The 19,816-nt window shown below is 44.8% G+C and overlaps 1 protein-coding gene across 5 annotated transcripts in view; it reads left to right on the top strand.

The window, feature by feature from the left end:
- The window catches only part of LOC147020212 (glutamate receptor-interacting protein 2-like), a 588,802-nt gene that overhangs the window by 160,983 nt on the left and 408,003 nt on the right, over positions 1 to 19,816 (top strand). For all 5 annotated transcript variants that reach the window (XM_085895375.1, XM_085895376.1, XM_085895372.1 and 2 more), the window contains one exon: positions 12,577 to 12,727. In XM_085895375.1, coding sequence (XP_085751501.1) covers positions 12,577 to 12,727 — 151 coding nt within the window. The remainder of the gene's footprint in view (positions 1 to 12,576; positions 12,728 to 19,816) is intronic.

Genomic DNA, 19,816 nt, shown 5'->3' on the forward strand with positions numbered 1-19,816 from the left:
TCTCCTTCTCCTCTCTCTCTCTCCTTCTCCTTCTCCTCTCTCTCTCTCCTTCTCCTTCTCCTCTCTCTCTCTCTCCTTCTCCTTCTCCTCTCTCTCTCTCCTTCTCCTTCTCCTCTCTCTCTCTCCTTCTCCTTCTCCTCTCTCTCTCTCTCCTTCTCCTTCTCCTCTCTCTCTCTCCTTCTCCTTCTCCTCTCTCTCTCTCCTTCTCCTTCTCCTCTCTCTCTCTCCTTCTCCTTCTCCTCTCTCTCTCTCCTTCTCCTTCTCCTCTCTCTCTCTCCTTCTCCTTCTCCTCTCTCTCTCTCTCCTTCTCCTTCTCCTCTCTCTCTCTCCTTCTCCTTCTCCTCTCTCTCTCTCCTTCTCCTTCTCCTCTCTCTCTCTCCTTCTCCTTCTCCTCTCTCTCTCTCCTTCTCCTTCTCCTCTCTCTCTCTCTCCTTCTCCTTCTCCTCTCTCTCTCTCCTTCTCCTTCTCCTCTCTCTCTCTCCTTCTCCTTCTCCTCTCTCTCTCTCCTTCTCCTTCTCCTCTCTCTCTCTCCTTCTCCTTCTCCTCTCTCTCTCTCCTTCTCCTTCTCCTCTCTCTCTCTCCTTCTCCTTCTCCTCTCTCTCTCTCCTTCTCCTTCTCCTCTCTCTCTCTCCTTCTCCTTCTCCTCTCTCTCTCTCCTTCTCCTTCTCCTCTCTCTCTCTCCTTCTCCTTCTCCTCTCTCTCTCTCCTTCTCCTTCTCCTCTCTCTCTCTCCTTCTCCTTCTCCTGTGTCTCTCTCCTTCTCATTCTCCTCTCTCTCTCTCCTTCTCCTTCTCTCTCTCTCTCTCCTTCTCCTCTCTCTCTCTCTCTCTCCTTCTACTCTCTGTCTCTCCTTCTCCTTCTCCTCTCTCCCTCTCCTTCTCCTTCTCCTCTCTCTCTCTCCTTCTCCTTGTCCTCTCTCTCTCCTTCTCCTTCTCGTCTCTCTCTCTCCTTCTCCTTCTCCTCTCTCTCTCTCCTTCTCCTTCTCCTCTCTCTCTCTCCTTCTCCTTCTCCTCTCTCTCTCTCCTTCTCCTTCTCCTCTCTCTCTCTCCTTCTCCTTCTCCTCTCTCTCTCTCCTTCTCCTTCTCCTCTCTCTCTCTCCTTCTCCTTCTCCTCTCTCTCTCTCCTTCTCCTTCTCCTCTCTCTCTCTCCTTCTCCTTCTCCTCTCTCTCTCTCCTTCTCCTTCTCCTCTCTCTCTCTCCTTCTCCTTCTCCTCTCTCTTTCTCCTTCTCCTTCTCCTCTCTCTCTCTCCTTCTCCTTCTCCTCTCTCTCTCTCCTTCTCCTTCTCCTCTCTCTCTCTCTCCTTCTTCCTCCCCTCTCTCTCTCTCCTCCTCCTTCTCCTCTCTCTCTCTCCTTCTCCTTCTCCTCTCTCTCTCTCCTTCTCCTTCTCCTCTCTCTCTCTCCTTCTCCTTCTCCTCTCTCTCTCTCCTTCTCCTTCTCCTCTCTCTCTCTCCTTCTCCTTCTCCTCTCTCTCTCTCTCCTTCTCCTTCTCCTCTCTCTCTCTCCTTCTCCTTCTCCTCTCTCTCTCTCCTTCTCCTTCTCCCTCTCTCTCTCTCCTTCTCCTTCTCCTCTCTCTCTCTCCTTCTCCTTCTCCTCTCTCTCTCTCCTTCTCCTTCTCCTCTCTCTCTCTCCTTCTCCTTCTCCTCTCTCTCTCTCTCCTTCTCCTTCTCCTCTCTCTCTCTCCTTCTCCTTCTCCTCTCTCTCTCTCCTTCTCCTTCTCCTCTCTCTCTCTCCTTCTCCTTCTCCTCTCTCTCTCTCCTTCTCCTTCTCCTCTCTCTCTCTCCTTCTCCTTCTCCTCTCTCTCTCTCCTTCTCCTTCTCCTCTCTCTCTCTCCTTCTCCTTCTCCTCTCTCTCTCTCCTTCTCCTTCTCCTCTCTCTCTCTCCTTCTCCTCCTCCTCTCTCTCTCCTTCTCCTCCTCCTCTCTCTCTCCTTCTCCTCCTCCTCTCTCTCTCCTTCTCCTCCTCCTCTCTCTCTCCTTCTCCTCCTCCTCTCTCTCTCCTTCTCCTCCTCCTCTCTCTCTCTCCTTCTCCTTCTCCTCTCTCTCTCTCCTTCTCCTTCTCCTCTCTCTCTCTCCTTCTGCTTCTCCTCTCTCTCTCTGCTTCTCCTTCTCCTCTCTCTCTCTCCTTCTCCTCCTCCTCTCTCTCTCCTTCTCCTTCTCCTCTCTCTCTCTCTCCTTCTCCTCTCTCTCTCCTTCTCCTTCTCCTCTCTCTCTCCTTCTCCTTCTCCTTCTCCTCTCTCTCTCCTTCTCCTCTCTCCTTCTCCTTCTCCTCTCTCTCTCCTTCTCCTCTCTCCTTCTCCTTCTCCTCTCTCTCTCCTTCTCCTCTCTCCTTCTCCTTCTCCTCTCTCTCTCCTTCTCCTCTCTCCTTCTCCTTCTCCTCTCTCCTTCTCCTTCTCCTCTCTCTCTCTCCTTCTCCTTCTCCTCTCTCTCTCTCCTTCTCCTTCTCCTCTCTCTCTCTCCTTCTCCTTCTCCTCTCTCTCTCTCCTTCTCCTCCTCCTCTCTCTCTCTCCTTCTCCTCCTCCTCTCTCTCTCCTTCTCCTCCTCCTCTCTCTCTCCTTCTCCTCCTCCTCTCTCTCTCCTTCTCCTCCTCCTCTCTCTCTCCTTCTCCTCCTCCTCTCTCTCTCCTTCTCCTCCTCCTCTCTCTCTCCTTCTCCTCCTTCTCTCTCTTCTCCTCTCTCTCTCTCCTTCTCCTTCTCCTCTCTCTCTCTCTCTCTCTCTCTCTCTCCTTCTCCTTCTCCTCTCTCTCTCTCTCTCTCTCTCTCTCTCTCTCCTCTCTCTCTCTCTCTCTCTCTCTCTCTCTCTCTCTCTCTCTCTCTCTCTCTCTCTCTCTCTCTCTCTCTCTCTCTCTCTCTCTCTCTCTCTCCTTCTCTCTCCCCCCATGCCTCACCAGTGGATTTGTGCACGCAAGCAGCAGATTGCTTTTCTAATGGATTTCTTATTAATTTTCATTGACGTTTCTCTCTTTTCAGTTTATTTTTCCATGTGAGAGGCTGATCCCCTTATGGACACAAAAGATAGGGAAAAGCTTTTAAATGCATTTGAATTTGATGTTTTGAATTCCCTCTTCTTCGCTATATCCTTTTTCCCCACTTATTTTCTCCTTTTCTCCTTTTCTCCTTTTCTCCTTTTCTCCTCACCCCTCCTTCTCTTCTGCTTCCTCCTTCTTCATCTTCCACCCTGCCACTCTGCCATTCTCTTTTCTCTCTGGGTTTGGAGTTTCTTTTTAGTCACACACTCTGTGCTTGTTTCTTGTTTTCTTACTGGTACCTGAGGTTTGAATTACCTCTTGTACGAACAATGATTGTGGTGGTGTCTTGTTTCTTCACTTGGTTTTTGGTCTGAGCCTATTGTTTGAAAAGGCCTTGGCTAAACGAAACAGATTAAGAGGCTCTTTAAGGTTTGAAAGATTTGTTTCTTTTATTTATTTATTTATTTTGATGTTATAAACTCATTACTCATGCTTTAGCCTCTAATGGGATGTTTGAGTTGTGATTATCTTTTCTTTAGTTTTGGTTTGTGTTGTCCACATGTGAGTAGATATGACCTATCTCCTATTTTTACTCAATTATTTATTTTCTCTTCTTTAATATATTTATTTTCTTCTCAATTTTTTTTTTTACTTTTTACTTTAATTACTGGTGCGCAGACCATGCTTTTTAATTTTGTAGCCTGAGTAGTTTTATTAACTTGCAAATGTAATGGATTGGCAAAGTTCATAAACCCAGTCACTAAATGGGAATGCAGAATCATGCAAGCTCTCTCCTTTGCACAAATGAACTTTTATCTACCTACAAGGCCTTTATCCACTGCTTGATAAAGTACTGCTCCCCCCCACCCCCACCCCCACGGGCTGCCACCTCTGCCTCACAACTTGCTAAGCTTGACACCTTAGAAAGTGAGGCCTTCAAAATCGTTGGCATCACCTACAATGAAGCTGAGTGTTGTGGGCTTATCACTTTCATCACATTACAGACAGCTGGGTAGTCTATCTGTCTTCTCCCACCTCCTTTCTTGTTTTGCACCCTCTGCCCTTTTCCTTCTCAACCCCTCCCCCCCCCTTCCCTGGTTTGCTTTTGGGTGCACGTGATGTGCTTGCAACCCTGTTCTGGTGGAACTCCCAAGATCCAGATGATCTCGCATTCTCAGTCATCCAGCTCTTCCATGAAGTTCAATATAAAAATAGGACCACATGCCTTGAAGCACGTGAAGGATCAGGAGCACTCCCCTCAGTCCCCCTGAGATGATGATTTTTTTTAATGTCGTGAACAAACTTTGGTCCATCGTGGGCGATGAAGGTTGTGGTCAAGTTTCATCAAAATGTTGTGTGTTGTTTTGGAGACGAGAGCAACTCCCTATTTTGGGCGAGTTTTAACCACCCCCCCCCCCCCACTCCATAGACCCCCTTTCATGAGTACATATTTTGATGCGGTCAATACATCTTCGTTGAGCATCAGATTACGAAGTTGGTAGCAAAGTTTCATCAAAATAGTTTGTTTGGTTCAAGCAATAATGACTGAAGTGTTTACGAACTGACTGACGGACTGACTCGTTCACTCACCTATGGACATTGCTCCATCACATAAGCTCACCTGACTAAAGTCCAAGTGAGCTAAAAATGATAATAACCATTCTAAAATGATATTGATGTACAGTAAATCCATGTGACTATTGCACATCGGCTTTTGAATCGTTGTCTGTAGTATCGTCACCCGCAGAGATCTCTTCCATCCATCCCTCAGAAATTTGGCATTCCACAAGGTGAAATTGTTTGTTTCCTGTTTTATACAACTGATGTTTTGCCTCTTGGATAATTATTGATGATTCTATTATATGAAAAATTATTTGGATTTACAGGATAGCTCAAAGATATCATAATCACCCTTGAGCTCTCTCATCTCATTTAGATGGCTGGCCCAACGAAATATCTGTCATCCTGGTACTTCACAGGTGGCTATCACATCTTTTAGTATTCTATGGTAGATGTTATGGTCCCTTTCAAAATGAGATGGCCATTATATGCTGGTACCTGGCCAAATTCTTGTCCAAATTCCACACCTCAGTGATGATTTAACCAGCAGACCAAATGCACCATCAAATCCCAGTAAAATATGTATTCACTAGAATATAATATAGAAACCATGTTGCATGCTCAGGGCAGTGAAGTTGTATTTTTGTTACCTGTACAACTCGTCTAAGGATTAAAAACCAGGAGCATGACTTTACACACTTATTATTTGTGTTGCTAGCCTGATTGAAATACCTGAGCAAATCTTCCAGTCTTTTTTTGTAATCGATTCCTGGTAAAGTTTCCCTCTTCAAAACAATAATGTCTTATCAGCAGCTATGACCTGTCTTCAGTGGTCGACATTCTCAATCTGGGATTTAAAAGCAAGCACTCTCTGTGCACACCGAATACAAATCATTTGTGTATAGTGTCAAGGCGTACAGCTCTCTGCAATGGGATATTATCACTCTGATCCACTTCACATTTGTTGATGCTGTTGAGTCTAAGACCTTGAACATCATGTCTTGACAGCAGGCCAGGGAAGAAGGCAGAAATGCTCTCTCCCACATCAGAAAAAGGTCAATGGCTTCAGTTTTTTATGATGCAATCTCATCTGGTCTCACACCAACTGTTCTTTTCCTCCACTTGACTGTCCAGCCATTTTTTACACCACTTTTATGTGGGCACTCAGAAACAAGTTCACACAGTCATTTGTACACCTTAGCAGGAAGGTCAAGTATGGCAACGTGCACATTCTAATGGTGATTAGTGAGTGAGTATATATGATGCATGTCAGTTTGTTAATACATTGATCTAAGGTTCATGGATCACATGCAAGACAAAGACATTAGGAGACATCAGTTTACTTTTACATAAATTGCAAAGACATTAGACCATCAACAAACAGCTATGATACATGGGATTTGAACCTGCCAGGTTCCCCACATCAGTCAGGTGCTCAGATGGGAATGATATCAGGCCAAGTTTTGACATGATCTAGTGTACCATAGCTGCTTTACAGTATGGTATGGTCTGACACATCTCTGCTTAAGAAATTCGCTCCCAATGACATTCAAAGTTCTTTTCACATCTGGTGTGCAAATCCCCCCCTCCCCCCCCCCCCCCGCAAGCATTCATGCAGTGCATCACTCAACATATGGACTGTTTTTTTTTTCATCTGTTCTTCCTGTGGAACACGACATCTCTAAAGGCAGTGTTTTGACACAAATCTTCTTTTTGGTGAAGATAAATGATCCTTCTTTCTCCCTGAACCTTACTCTATACCACTTTACAGATGTTTCCACTGTATGTCAAACAGTTCTTCACTTCTGCAACAGACAGGTGACTACTACTCTTCTTTCAGCTTATTTTGGAAAGATGAGAAGCTCTTGTCTTATCTTGCAAAGAGAGAGATGAGAAGAAGAGAAGCTTATCTTGCAAAAGATGGCCTACAAAGCCAGTCGCCGACTGGGAATCCTCCCTCGCGCAAAGTCCTTCCTTGGCCCACCTGAGCTCCTGACCACATACAAAGCTTTCGTCCGCAGCCTGATGGAGCACTGCTCTCCCCTCTGTGCTGGTGCTCCTCCCTCCCACCTTTCTCGGCTTCACGCCATGGAAACCAAGGTATTTCGGATCATTGGCATCTACCGCAATGAAGCGGAGTCTTTGGGCCTTTCACTCTCTCACCACAGGCAGGTCTTTCTGTCTTCTACTGTCTACTCTCCGGTCTCGCCCCCCCCCACCCGCTCTGTCTGCGATTTGTCCCCACCATATTTCCGCAGGGTGCTCAAGGTCCGCCAACAAACCCTTCTGGTAAAACTACCAAAATCACGAATCACTGCTCACCTTCACTCTGTCATTCCTCTTTTTTCAAGCCTTTGGAATAAACTCCCTCATTCTGTTCAATCCCGTTCTTCCCTCCAGGCCTTCAAAACAGCTATTCACCACCACCTCTTATCATCCCCCATCCAAATCATCGATCTTTTCTACCCCCGTTAATCCACCCCAAACCCACCTCCGTCAAATTCCCTGCTTTCCTTCCTGAAAGTCCCTGTAATGTCCATCTTGTAGACCCCGTGTTCCCCACCCCATCCCTCTCCCTTCCGAATGTCTCTGCTCCACACTGTTTTGTCCTTTCCTCTCCCGCCCCTCCTTGTCTCATGCCCCCTTGCTGTGCATTGTGTGTTAGCTCTCATATGAGCCTTGACAAGGTATACAACAAACAACAACAAAAAAAGCTCTTTCCCCACATTCGATTATGGTGTTCAACCTTGGCAAGTCACATTATCTTTCCAATTTTACTCCTCAATGCGGCATTGGAAATTATTCATTTTTGTAGCAATGGATTTTATCAATTAAAGGTTGATAAGAGCATTCTTACTGTCTTGGGAAATGAGTTGCGGATTGTGTTTCAAGCATTCGTCCTTTATCAGAGTAAAAAATGGCACTTTGGAAATTAAACGAATGAAGTGGAGTGAGAGGTCTTGTGAGGCCACGAGCCTGATCATTAGAATAAGCTGTCTTAGGCAGTCCACTTCCAGAGGACTTGTCAGGTGTTGACTGGGCATACTTTACCAGGTGAAAGCTTTTCTTGACCTCTCTCAACTTCTCATGATGTAAGTGCTATTCATACACAGTGCAATTTAATATTGCTTCCCATTTTGGGCTAAAGCTGCCACATCTCACCTTACACTTGTGATAGTTTCCTGTTTCATTGCCATTGCTTAACACAGAAAATCAGTGCACAAGGTTAGGCCATTTTTGCAATTATCTCATTTGATTTTTGCTCTGTATTCCCTTTTTCACACTGCCAAGTATGTGAATCCTGCAGTGCAATGCACAAATTTGTTTCTGTCCTTTTATCCCCTCTTTCAAATTATGTTGTTTCTGTCCTTTTATCTTCCCTTCATCACTAGCGTGAGAACCTTTATCTCTTTTCGCACAGCAGGATTCAGTCTGGTTTTGCACAGTTCACTCTGTAATGCTAATAACAGGTCATTAATGTCTTATAGTAAGACAAAAGTCGATGATTCAGGCTCTTGAACTTGCTCTGAGTTTTTATGACCCCAAAATTTGAGTGAGGATTTGATCCCTTGGTAGCTTAGATGTCAACTCATATGATTTGCCAGTAAATCAAACAGATTTTTGGCATTTATGAAGTCTTATGGGTGGGTGTAAGAAGATTTTTTTTCACGGATTTTGTGCTTTATGCATCAATCAGAATAGAGGTTTACACAATCTAAATGTGGTTATCATTATATTTAGACAATTGCCTTCAATTTAATCGTGCATGCAGAAATAGCAGATAATATAAACGAATGTGTTCGGTTTATCTTTTTTCAAAGATGAACAAATGACAATTTCTCTTTGTACATGTTCACAAAAATAGAAATAGGCACAGAATATCTTAAATTTCTGACAACCAAGCAAAACAGATAAGTACTGAGTCAGCATAGATCTAGATTTACACTGAAGCTACAAGGTGAATTTCTCTCATCACTATGTGGACCCTCACGAACAAACAAAAAAAACCCATAAAAAAACAAGCACTGTATATTTGACCAGGTTTCAGCCATAGTGGATTAAAGCATTTTTCTGGAGTAATCCTGAATCAAAATTATACGAACAATTAACCCAGTGCACCGTATGTGCCCATGATGTGAAAGTTTCAGCATTGAGTATTTATGATGCGAAGGAACACTGTACATTAAAGCTGCATCAAAATATCATGAAAGGCACTCCCTTATAATAAGAGCATGTATAAAAGGGTAGTGAAAGCACCAAGATATATACATTGTCTTTCTGTTGGAAGACTTCAAAAAAATACATTTCCAATGGATATTTTAATGGTCAGTCTTATCGGTAGTAACCCAATGGGTTCATATGGATGTAGTAGAAATTTTCCAAGTGGTGTGCAAATGCTCTTATTTGTTTTGGGATTGACTATGTAAAGAAGAATGTAGAGGAGAACATGCTAATACGGATCTTTTTCAATATATACATTATCTGAATGGCAAATTTCCATTAATTATGTCCGACTAGCATAGTACCCTCCCTATAGGTGATCTTGTTCCAAGCATGCAACATGTTCTTCTGACACGTACCTTTATTTGAGTGGTACATAGGCAACTGAGAGCTGTCTATATCCACTCCCAAATATAAAAATAAAAATATCCTAGGTGACGTGTATGAAGCAAAAACATATCTAATGCTTATAATTCAAAACACCTCACTGCACCAGAAAACGTGGCGGCAGGAATACTGCACTGTACTGCAATGTAAACGGTGGAGAGTTGTAATACCTCCTTCCTTCCCCCCACCCCACCTAGAGGCAGCAATACACATTTGCATAGAGAATTTGTATCCCTACACCCCCCCCCCCCCACTTCCACCTCCCAAGACCACCAGCAAAGATAAAAACACCCCTATACACTCATTGCAATCATGATTATCCTATGTAGCAATTGTAAAGGTCTTTGTCTGAGGTCATTATTTACTTTTAATAATATGTATATATGCATCAGGAAGAGGATAATTGGGTTTGAGTAATTTATTGGCACAATTAACCTGTTCATGGTCACATATCTTTTCCACATATCTCGCGGGATTTGAGTTGGACAGGTGACTGTGACAGTGGGGAGGAGATTTGAAGGTTTGAAGTGTGAAGAGGATTGACACCTTATGGTTTGGAGGCAAAGGTTGAGGACTTAGGGTTTGTGAGGGGGGTGAGTGGAGAGAATTGAGGACTTGGTCAAATTTTGTATTGCGTGGGTTTTCCGTGGGTCCCTGCTAGTATTAATAATTAGCATAAGGCACAATTTGGAAGAAAAAAAACGATGCAGACATGGTCGGAAATGACAGTCAGCTTCCATTCTATCAGATAGCACTAAATGGAACACAAAAGTATGAACATACCTCCCTCATCTGGGATACCTTTCAAATATGTCTCAAGGAGGGTTGGCAGTAAGCATGTCTTTTCCAGTTGGAGATGTGAACCGATTTACCATACTAAATGCTGTTATCCACAGACGTCTGTAAAGTATGTACATTGAGTAGTGGATGATGCATTCATGGAGAACAGACAAAGTGCTCAGTGATTGTCACATTAGTGCAAGAAAGTTATTCATTGGTAGGAATGTCTTACAGTCCCACAGATCCAAGAATAAAGATGCACTGCACAAAAGTACTGGCAGTCAAAGCTGGTCAGAGTTTGATCAGAGTAGAGCAGAATGGTGCTCGCTGAGCAGCTGTACAATTGCAGTTTTTCTTTGCAGATCTGGAGCACAAATATGGCCACTAAGGAGATGTGACAATGTGCCGAACCATGGCCCATGTCCTATGAAGCTTCAAACCCACTGAAGCTTCAAACCCACTGAAGCATGGCTGAAATCCCACCGAAGAGAACTGCTGTATTAGCTGTATGTGGATACAATGACAGAAGATTGTATTGCAGTATTCAGAGGACATCAGTATGATGAGCTGTCACTTGAAGCAATATATCTTTTGCCAGAGCCAAAGTGCTTTAGTTGAAGACTAACTCCAACAGCCAACAGTGACTCTCTCCTGACCTCTATTTCTTAGTTGTCTTATCCTGTGGACTTGCATCCTTATGTCCATGATCTCATACTTCTTTCCAATACTTAACACATCATTCCATCACTATCTCTTGTTGACATACATAGTTTGAGGCCACCTACATATGCAGGGATTCACAGTTCACCAGAATGCACAAATGCTTGGCAGAGTTCTGATCTCGTAAATATGGAAGATAACATGGCGGACGGCAAGTGGCAAAGTATCCTTGGGAATAAAATGAAGAATTATGGGATTTCTGTTGTGTCCTCGGTTGTGTGGATCAACATGGCAATGACAAAATTCAAAGTATCAAGATATCGTCACAAAAGGATACCTCAGGATAAAAAAACAAACTGTGCCAGCCGCAGTTTGATTAAATTTAACATGGCAATGGATAGAGTCTGATAATCTGAGATAAAGTTTGTTCCTCATTTTGACAAATATGATGTGTGTTATACTCTGAATTACTCTATCGTTTGTCACCTTTGGCTAGATTTAAATATAACTATTCAATGAACTCATCAACTCATGCTAAATAAGTATATTTATCATTGGTCGGCAAGAGATTCTAATATATGACCAAGCAAAATGTTTTACCTCTGAGTTTAGGGCTATAACCAACCATTCCTTTCACACCGTGATGCGCATAGGGCTGCCAAGGCAATTTCATTTGGCTAAGGAATACAATCCTGGACAGGTCGCCACTTCAACACAGGATACTCAAATTGCTTATTACCCCGGTAAGCTGGTACTCATGCCAACCTCAGAAGGATGACAGGCTGAATCAGCCCATCTGGTGTTATTTCAGCAGCACAACAGGGGCTCAAACTCAAGACCCCAAGATCTTAAGCCAGCCACCTTCACAGTAAAGCCAGCACCAGGCTTAGAGGGCTATACAGCAAGCTATTCATATATTCACCTTTCAAGTGTTGGTTTGTAGTCTCTGAGCATCTCTCTGGTGAATCCTAAAGTACTATCAACTTTCACAAGATAATTCTTAACCACATCAACATCAACATCATAGGGATAGTGGCTCAAGTGTTTTTGTTTTTGTCCACCCACCTAAGTTCTCGACGTAGGCTGTGCATGGAGTAAGTCCCTGGTACTCCTTCAACTCTTCTTCATTCAAACAGTGATCTGGGATTTGAGTCTCCTTGCCTGCTCGTTTTCCTTTCGTACGATTGAAATACTGAATGAATCACACACAGTCACCTTTAATGTCTCTCTTTCAGGACCTGAATCTATCCTTCTAGATAGACACAGTCGCTTAGGTTTCTAAAAGTAATAACTTTATGACATTCTTTTCACTGTGATGAATGAGTACTTATATTGGAACGTACCAGAACTCCACTGAGCCTCAGTGGCATTATGGGAAACTGAAATTGAGTCCTGCATTATTAACTCAAAAATGACAAACTTTTAAATCCCTCCACCACACATTCTTTGCCCTTTGAAATATCCTTCCCTTTGTCCATTCTTCCTAACTTTCCTCGACTGTCCGTTTTCTTCATGATACGTGTCTTTTTGCAATAATATAAGGATCATGGAACATTTTGTACATAGATCACTTGCAGGGCAGGAACTTCTTTGGAGAAGAAAATCATCGTTAGGAACTATCATGTGTTTCTTTTCATGAATTACATGGATATTAGTAGACAATGAACAGATAAACACAATGTATGAGATTTGAACCTGGGATCCCAGCACCATGAGCTATGTACTCACATAAGAACGTCAAATAGCCTAACCCCTTTCCCTTCCCTTCCTTTTCTCAATTTTTTTCTTGCTTCTCCCCCTCCTTTTCCCGTTGAATCCCTGCGTACAAAAATATGTGCATGTGCCTTATTTTCTGTGATGTTTTATTTTTACACATGTTTAACTGGTTCCATTCCGCTTGACTCTAAGCGACCTAACTTCTTGCAATTTATGCATTTATGAAGCTCATTGTCTGGATAATAAAATATAATGGGGATGAGTAACTCATTGCGGCCACTTGTGCTCAGGAACATTGAGGAGTGAATCAGTCCCAATGACTGTGGAGCTGGTGGAGACAGCAGGAGCAAGTTTGGGAATCGCACTCTCCACAACGACATTTGAGATGGGACAACAAGCAGTTATTATTGAGAACGTGAGGGCGGGCAGTGCAGCAGACAGGTGAGTTGGTCATTCTTGTTTGTATGCCACATGTAGCATTTGAGAGTTAGGATCAGCTGAGGGATTTCATCGCAAGAAGTATGATATACAAAGGCAGCATTGAGCACAAGTACGAAGCATTTATATTGACTCAAATCACCATTTCACGAGTGCATTTTTCTGCCATGATTATTTCTTATTTTACCATTCAGTGACAGTTATTAATGGGTTTCTGAGATAGACAGTGTCCTGCAAAAGTATTCAACCCCTCCAAAGTTTTCACATTTTGATGCCACCTGAACTTATTTGATGATGCTTTCAAGTCAAACTTAACATAGTCTTCACAAATTACTCCAAAGTGATAAAGCTAAAAAATGCAGATAAAATGTGAATAAGTTCGATAAACAGAGAAAATGAGATGATTATCAGTTGCACAGGTATTCAAACCCTTTGTCTAATTAACCTTAAATCACTTCAGGAGCAAATTATTTGTTTGAAAGGTGAAAAAGAAGTACAATAGGTTTCACCTTAATGTAATCAGTGGTTTAACTTAAAAATTAAGCTCACACACTTATCTAAGGAGTTTAAAGATGCATCTCACTTGGTCAACCAACAAGGCAAACATGAAGTCCAAGGAGCTTTCCAAAGAATTCAGACATGAAGTGGTGGAGAAGCACCGCTCAGGAGAGGGTTACAAGAAGATTTCAATCACTCATTATCCTTTTGAGTACAGTTATTTATTCCTGTGCAGCCTGTGGATTCTTGGCTGCATAATATTCTGGGAACACAGCTGTGCCACTGATGCAATTCCCCGTTACCAGAAAGCTGGAACTCATTTTGCCACCCTCAGAAGGATAACAGACCGAGTCAACCAATTCTATTCCATTGGGACCATACTCAATGCTCAGCATTGGTGCTGCCGAAGCAGTTTACTGGGCTGTTCGGCACAATCCTCAATGGGTCGCCACTCCGACGCAGGATACTCAAATGGCTCAATCATCCCAGCAAGCTGGTACTCGTTTTGCCGACCTCGGAAAATGACAGGCTGTCAACCCCACCTGGTATTTCTTCAACAGCCAAGCAGGATTTGAACTCAGGACCCAAGGATCCCAAGCCTGCCACCCTAACCATTAAGCCAATACCAGGCTTTTTGTTTGCAGTGAAATCCATTATGAAGATGTGGAAGACGTATCCCAGATATAATTGCCCATCCAAACTCAGCAGCCGGGCATACAGGAAACTGGTTTGTGATGTCACTGCAAGTGGCAAAAAAGAAACCATTATTGAAATTGATGTATCTATAAGCTCACATGAAAAAAAAAACATCTTAATGACACTGCAGTCATATGGAGAAAAGTTTTTTGGTCAGATGAGACAAAAATTGAACTCTTTGGTCTAAATTCAAAGTGTGACGTCTGGCACAAATCAAATAATGCACATCACCCAGTCAACACCATCCCTACTGTCGAGCATAGTGGTAGCAGCGTCATGTTATGGGGCTGCTTTTCATCAGCAAGGACTGGCAATCTTGTCAGGATAGAAGGGACAATGGGCGGTGCAAAGTACAAGATAATCTTTGATGAAAACCTGCTTGATCGAGTCGGCCATGAATCTGAAACTGGGTAGGAGATTCACATTTCAGCAAAATAATGATCCAAAGCATAAAGCTAAAGCCACACTGGAGTGGCTGAATAATAGTAATAAAATAAATGTTCTTGAGTGGCCCAGTCAAAGTCCTGACCAACCAAGTTGAGTATTTATTATGAGATTTGAAGATTGCAGTCCATCGATGATCCCCATCAAACTTGGCAGAACTAGAGCAATTTTCACGTGAAGAATGGGTGAAGATGTCACCATCTCACTGTATAAAGCTGGTAGAGACCTACACCTACCCAAATAGACTCATAGCAGTCATTGCTGCAAAAGGTGTTTCCACCAAGTACACTGACCTAAGGGGCTGAACACCTTTTCAACCAGTGAATTTTGATTTTCACATGTTTTTTTGTAGGTATTCCTGACATGTAACCTCCTTCAACAATAACAGAATTTAGTTTTTTCTCTTCAGTTATGAATAAAAAAGTTCATTTGGAAAAATTGTTTCTATATCATTCATAATTCCTCGAAATGTGGCATTTTTGGAAGGGGGTGAATACTTTTGCAGGCCACTGCATATATCGTGTATGTATTCTGGATATCACTTTTGGAAATCTTCATGTTGCTTACAAGTATATTTTATTTATTAATCAAAAGGCATTTTGTAAAGATTAAGTGGACTTCTTGTTTAAGAAGATGGTGGCTATTTACGATATACAGTGTATATACAGGGGGCTGCAAAAGTAGGTATACAGTAATGAAAAACAAAACGTGCACACAAAACGTATTTTATTGATTAAATTATACAAGCATATCAATAATAACATATCATACCAATTTTAATGATTGAAATGAATTCTCATATTAAAGGAATCCTCGCACCACTATCATAATACTGGTAATACTGGTATAATCCTTACTGTATACCTACTTTTGCAGCCCCCTGTATATATTGTGACGTCCACGGGACTTGAACAGTCCCGCCAACGTAGAATGAGCTGAAACGATGGAGGCGGTTTATTTTTTATAACCCAAAGATGGCGGTTTTAATCGCTCTACAGCAAACGGGACGAGGAAGGTGACACGAGTCGCTTTTCACTGAGTTAATAATGTTTATTTCTCTAACCAGAAATAATAAGACTAGGCAGGAGGAGGGATCCGGGGCGATTCGACGGGATGGTGGTGTGGGTTCAGGCGTGGGGAAAACACAAACAATTCCAATGGATATACAAATCCCAAACCCTCTAAGGCGCCAGGTACACACACACACACACACACACACACACACACACACACACACACACACACACACACACACACACACACACACACACAAAACGTAGCTGGTCCTGGTGGTCAGGCGGGCCCGTGGTGTAGACGCAACAGTCCCTGGATTGGCGTCGGACGAGCTGGCGTTGCGCTCGTCAGGGGCAGGAGACACCGTGGTGCTGCCGACCTCCTGGTGTCGGCCCAAGTCCGCTCACAGCCGCCAGGGAGCCAGTTCTGGCACCAAGTTGCGAGCAGGAGAGGGAGGCAGGTCCGCCCGCCGTTCGACCCCGTACTCCGAGCCAGCAGAACCCCAGAGCCAACCGAGGTGAGGCAGGAGGCACAGCAAGGCCACGAGACATGATCAATCCAGGAACGAACCAGCGTAACAATCGAGCACGCTCCGAGCCCAACAGCCTCCACCAAAACGGTTTTTCTTTATCGATCTTCTTCTTCCTCCTTTTTTCCCCAAACAGAACCTTTTTATCCTCGAGTCCTCGTCACTTCCAATTGAGCCGTTTTATTGGCCCTCCACCGTCGCCTTCCGCCAATCATGATCACGGGGCGGAGCCATCCGCAGCACTGTCCTGTGACGTCACGGCAAGCCTCCAGGGAATACTAAAAGGGGTTTACGCAGACACACTTACCCTAACCCGTCTCCCTATCTAATTACGTGACAATTATCATTTCCCCCTTGAAGAAATGGACATTTACTAGACAACTTATCACCACTGAATTGCTACTTATTATATTGAGATCCTGGTACACTCGAACAGCATGGCATACCTAATTAAACATCCTAATTACCCTTTGAATGCATACCCCCCCTCAGACGTAACACTGCCCCCTCCTCTGGTACCGCAGCTCCTGCAAGGTATATCACAGGCGCTACCGTACCAGCCTTAACACTTACTGACTCACACCTAATTAACCTAACGAAATAAAGTAGGAGGGGCAATGGGCAGCGAGCCGCAGCTAACTTACCTATCCTGCTCAATGTACTACCCCCTTATGGCCTTATCCTCACCTAAACAATCATTCATTTTTTTTTTTTTATCACATGAGAGCACTGAGCGAAGTTGCACTCCATCCTCTGGATCACCGCTCTTGTCCAACACTCTTCCAGTGATCTGGGGAGGGGAAATAACAGGTTCCACAAAAACACAACACTTATACTTTACATTCCTACTCTAAGCCTTAACGACACTATTCACGGAATATTTACACTTGACCGCGTCCCCCAGTGGATGCTAATAGACCCAGCATTACCTGGGGAGCCAATTTTCAAATTTGCTTGCCCCAAAATTATGCGGACATCATGCCCTTGCTGCACCTGTCAAGTTGTGCGGGATCGAGTGGGACTCACACATCTTCACAACACTCACACCATGGTCATCATCACATTTCTAGGTCATGGTCCCCATTTTAATGATGCAGGCTGAATCCCGTCATGGCCGTGGGGTGGGTTCCTACAAGATGATGGGGGCATCTCAGGTGCAACCATGCCCACAGGTAAGCTTTAGTCCAACCCGGACGTTTCTCCGCCCCGCTCCCTTTGATGCCCACCCCCCTGGTAGCCATCAGCTCTAACCCCATACAACACACTGAAAGGGGTCTCACTGGCTCCTCTGGCCTTCTTGGGTCGCCAAGGTCCTACCCGCCTTGGTCGCCCAACCAGACCCTCTCCCAGTTGCCTCCAGACACTGTCACCATTAGCCACCAGGGGTGAATCTCCTTGAAGGGGGTCGCAATTCCCTCTCACCGTGAGCTTCAGCAATCCCTGTGGACAAGCACATCATCCCCACCCACAAAACCCACATGACTCCCCCACCCCATCAGCCTTACATGTGATACCTGCATTTCTAACACTTCACCGACCATGACCTTCCCTGTTACCACACCATGCCCAATAAAAAATCAACATGTGCACCATACATTTCACTTCTTAACTTGAAACAACTCGCACAGCACTTTTCCTCACCCGATCCACGCACCAGCCATTGGACAGCCACTCGTGCCCGCTTTGTCACCAATTACCCACTGTCCCTATTGTCACTCCAAAACCCAGCAGAACTTACAAACTCTCACCTTCAGCACATGTGGCAGGAGGCTTCCCAGGCCCAAGCTCCCGCACAGAAGCGGCCAATCTTCCCCTCACACGCTCTATCCAATCCGGAATATCCCGACCCATGTAAGAGCTCAATCGGTCACAATGGACGATCTGTGGGAGTGCATGGCGGCCCATCTGGATTTTAAAAACTATATCGGTTACCTGTCGGAGTATCACACCGGGGCCCTTCCGGGGGGGGTGAGTTTCGGGCACACACCCTTCCTCCTCTGTGGCCGGAAGAGCCAAATGAGGTCTCCAGGGAGGAATCGGGGAGGCGTGTGTCCGAGAGTCATACCTCAATTTAGCACGCGAGGAAGCCAAACCTATTCGCTCTCTCGCAAAGTCATGAGCTTTCTCTATGCTCTTACGCATTTTGGAAGCATAACCCTCCTCCGAGGTCCATGTTGGGGTTTCAGGTGCCACGCCCAGCCACAAATCAACAGGGACCCACATCACCCACATCAGCAAGGCAGGGGTGCAGCACGTGGCCTCATGCTGCGCAGTCCTGTATGCCATCAGGACAAAGGGGAGATGTTCGTCCCAGTCCTGCTGATTCTGGGAGGTAAAGAGAGCTAACTGGGTGAGCAGAGTTTTATTAAACCTCTCCACCATCCCATCCGACTGTGGCCTTAGAGGAGTTGTCCGAGTCTTGTGAATTTGGAGGAGCTCGCACACTGAACGTAGGAGTTCGGACTCGAAGTTCCGGCCCTGGTCTGTGTGCAGCTCCCTCGGAGTTCCAAAACAGGTGAAGAACCCCTCCACTAGTGCTTGGGCAACCAGCCATGCTTCCTGATTGGGCAATGCATAGGCCTCCGGCCATCTGGTAAAGTAGTCCATTGCCACCAGAATATACTTGTTGCCTCGGTGGATGATGGGTAGGGGCCCGACCACATCAACCGCTACCCTCTCAAGTGGTGCTCCTACATTATAAATTTTGAGGGGGGCCTTACGTGCGCATGGTGGTGTTTTCTTCCCCCGGCAGAGTTCGCACCAACGTACCCATTTTTGGACGTCGCTGCCCGAGTTCACCCAATAGAATCTCTGCCTCAATTTCCCTAGTGTTTTGGTTACACCTAAGTGTCCCATCGTTCGTGTTCCATGTACAAGCCCCATCACCTGTTCTCTCAATTTCGAAGGTACCACCAACAACCAGGAAGCATTTCCACTCGTTGGTAATTCCCACTCCCGGTACAAAATGCCATCCTTCAGCTGGAGCATCTGCCATTGTGCCCAATACGCCTTCACCTGCGCTCCAAGCAAAGCAATTTCTTCCCACGCAGGCCGTTTTCCACCCTCTAGCCAATTACAGAGGTGGCCCAAAACAGGGTCCTCCTTCTGTTCCTTTTTCCAATCGACACTACCAAATTCAGGAGGTGGTTGTGGCAGAGTCCGACGGGTTACTCGGGCGGCACATAGGCATGCATCAATTTGTTCCTGCCCAATCAAATCCCTATTCTCTTGACGTTCACAAAATTTGCATTGGTGCTGCCAACAAGGTCGCCGAGAGAGAGCATCTGCGTTGGCATGTGTTTTGCCGGGCCGATGTTGCACAACAAAATTGTACTGCTGCAGTTTCTCAAGCCACCTTGCAATTTGGCCCTCCGGCTCCTTGAACCGAAGAAGCCATTGCAAGGAGGCATGATCAACCCGGATCACAAATTCCCTCCCGTACAGGTAAGGATGAAAGTGTCCAACTGCAGACAGCAAGGCCAATAATTCTTTGCGAGTGACGCAATAATTTCGCTCGGGCTTTGACAGAGCCCTACTATAATAGGCAATCACTCGTTCGACTCCTTGTTGGACTTAAGACAGGACCGCCCCCAATCCTCCCTGGCTAGCATCCGTGTCAAGGATGAACTGGCCAGTCTCGGCCGGATACGCCAAAACTGGGGGCTTCTATCAGACGTTGTTTTAGGTGATTGAATGCTTTGGTGCAGTTTTCTGACCACACAAATTTAGCTCCCTTCTCTGTCAATTGGTGCAATGGTCTTGCAATACTTGCAAAATTTTCCACAAATTTCCTATAGTAAGAACAGAGGCCCAAAAATCCTTTGACCTCTCTTACATTTCTGGGGGTGGGCCACTCTTTTACTGCCACTGCCTTCATTGGGTCTGTGGCCACACCGCTCTCATTCACCACG

Source organism: Eptatretus burgeri, chromosome 9 (genome assembly GCF_056783735.1).
Source record: "Eptatretus burgeri isolate ZD-2024b chromosome 9, Ebu_testis_v1, whole genome shotgun sequence".
NCBI classification, from domain to species: Eukaryota; Metazoa; Chordata; class Myxini; order Myxiniformes; family Myxinidae; genus Eptatretus; species Eptatretus burgeri.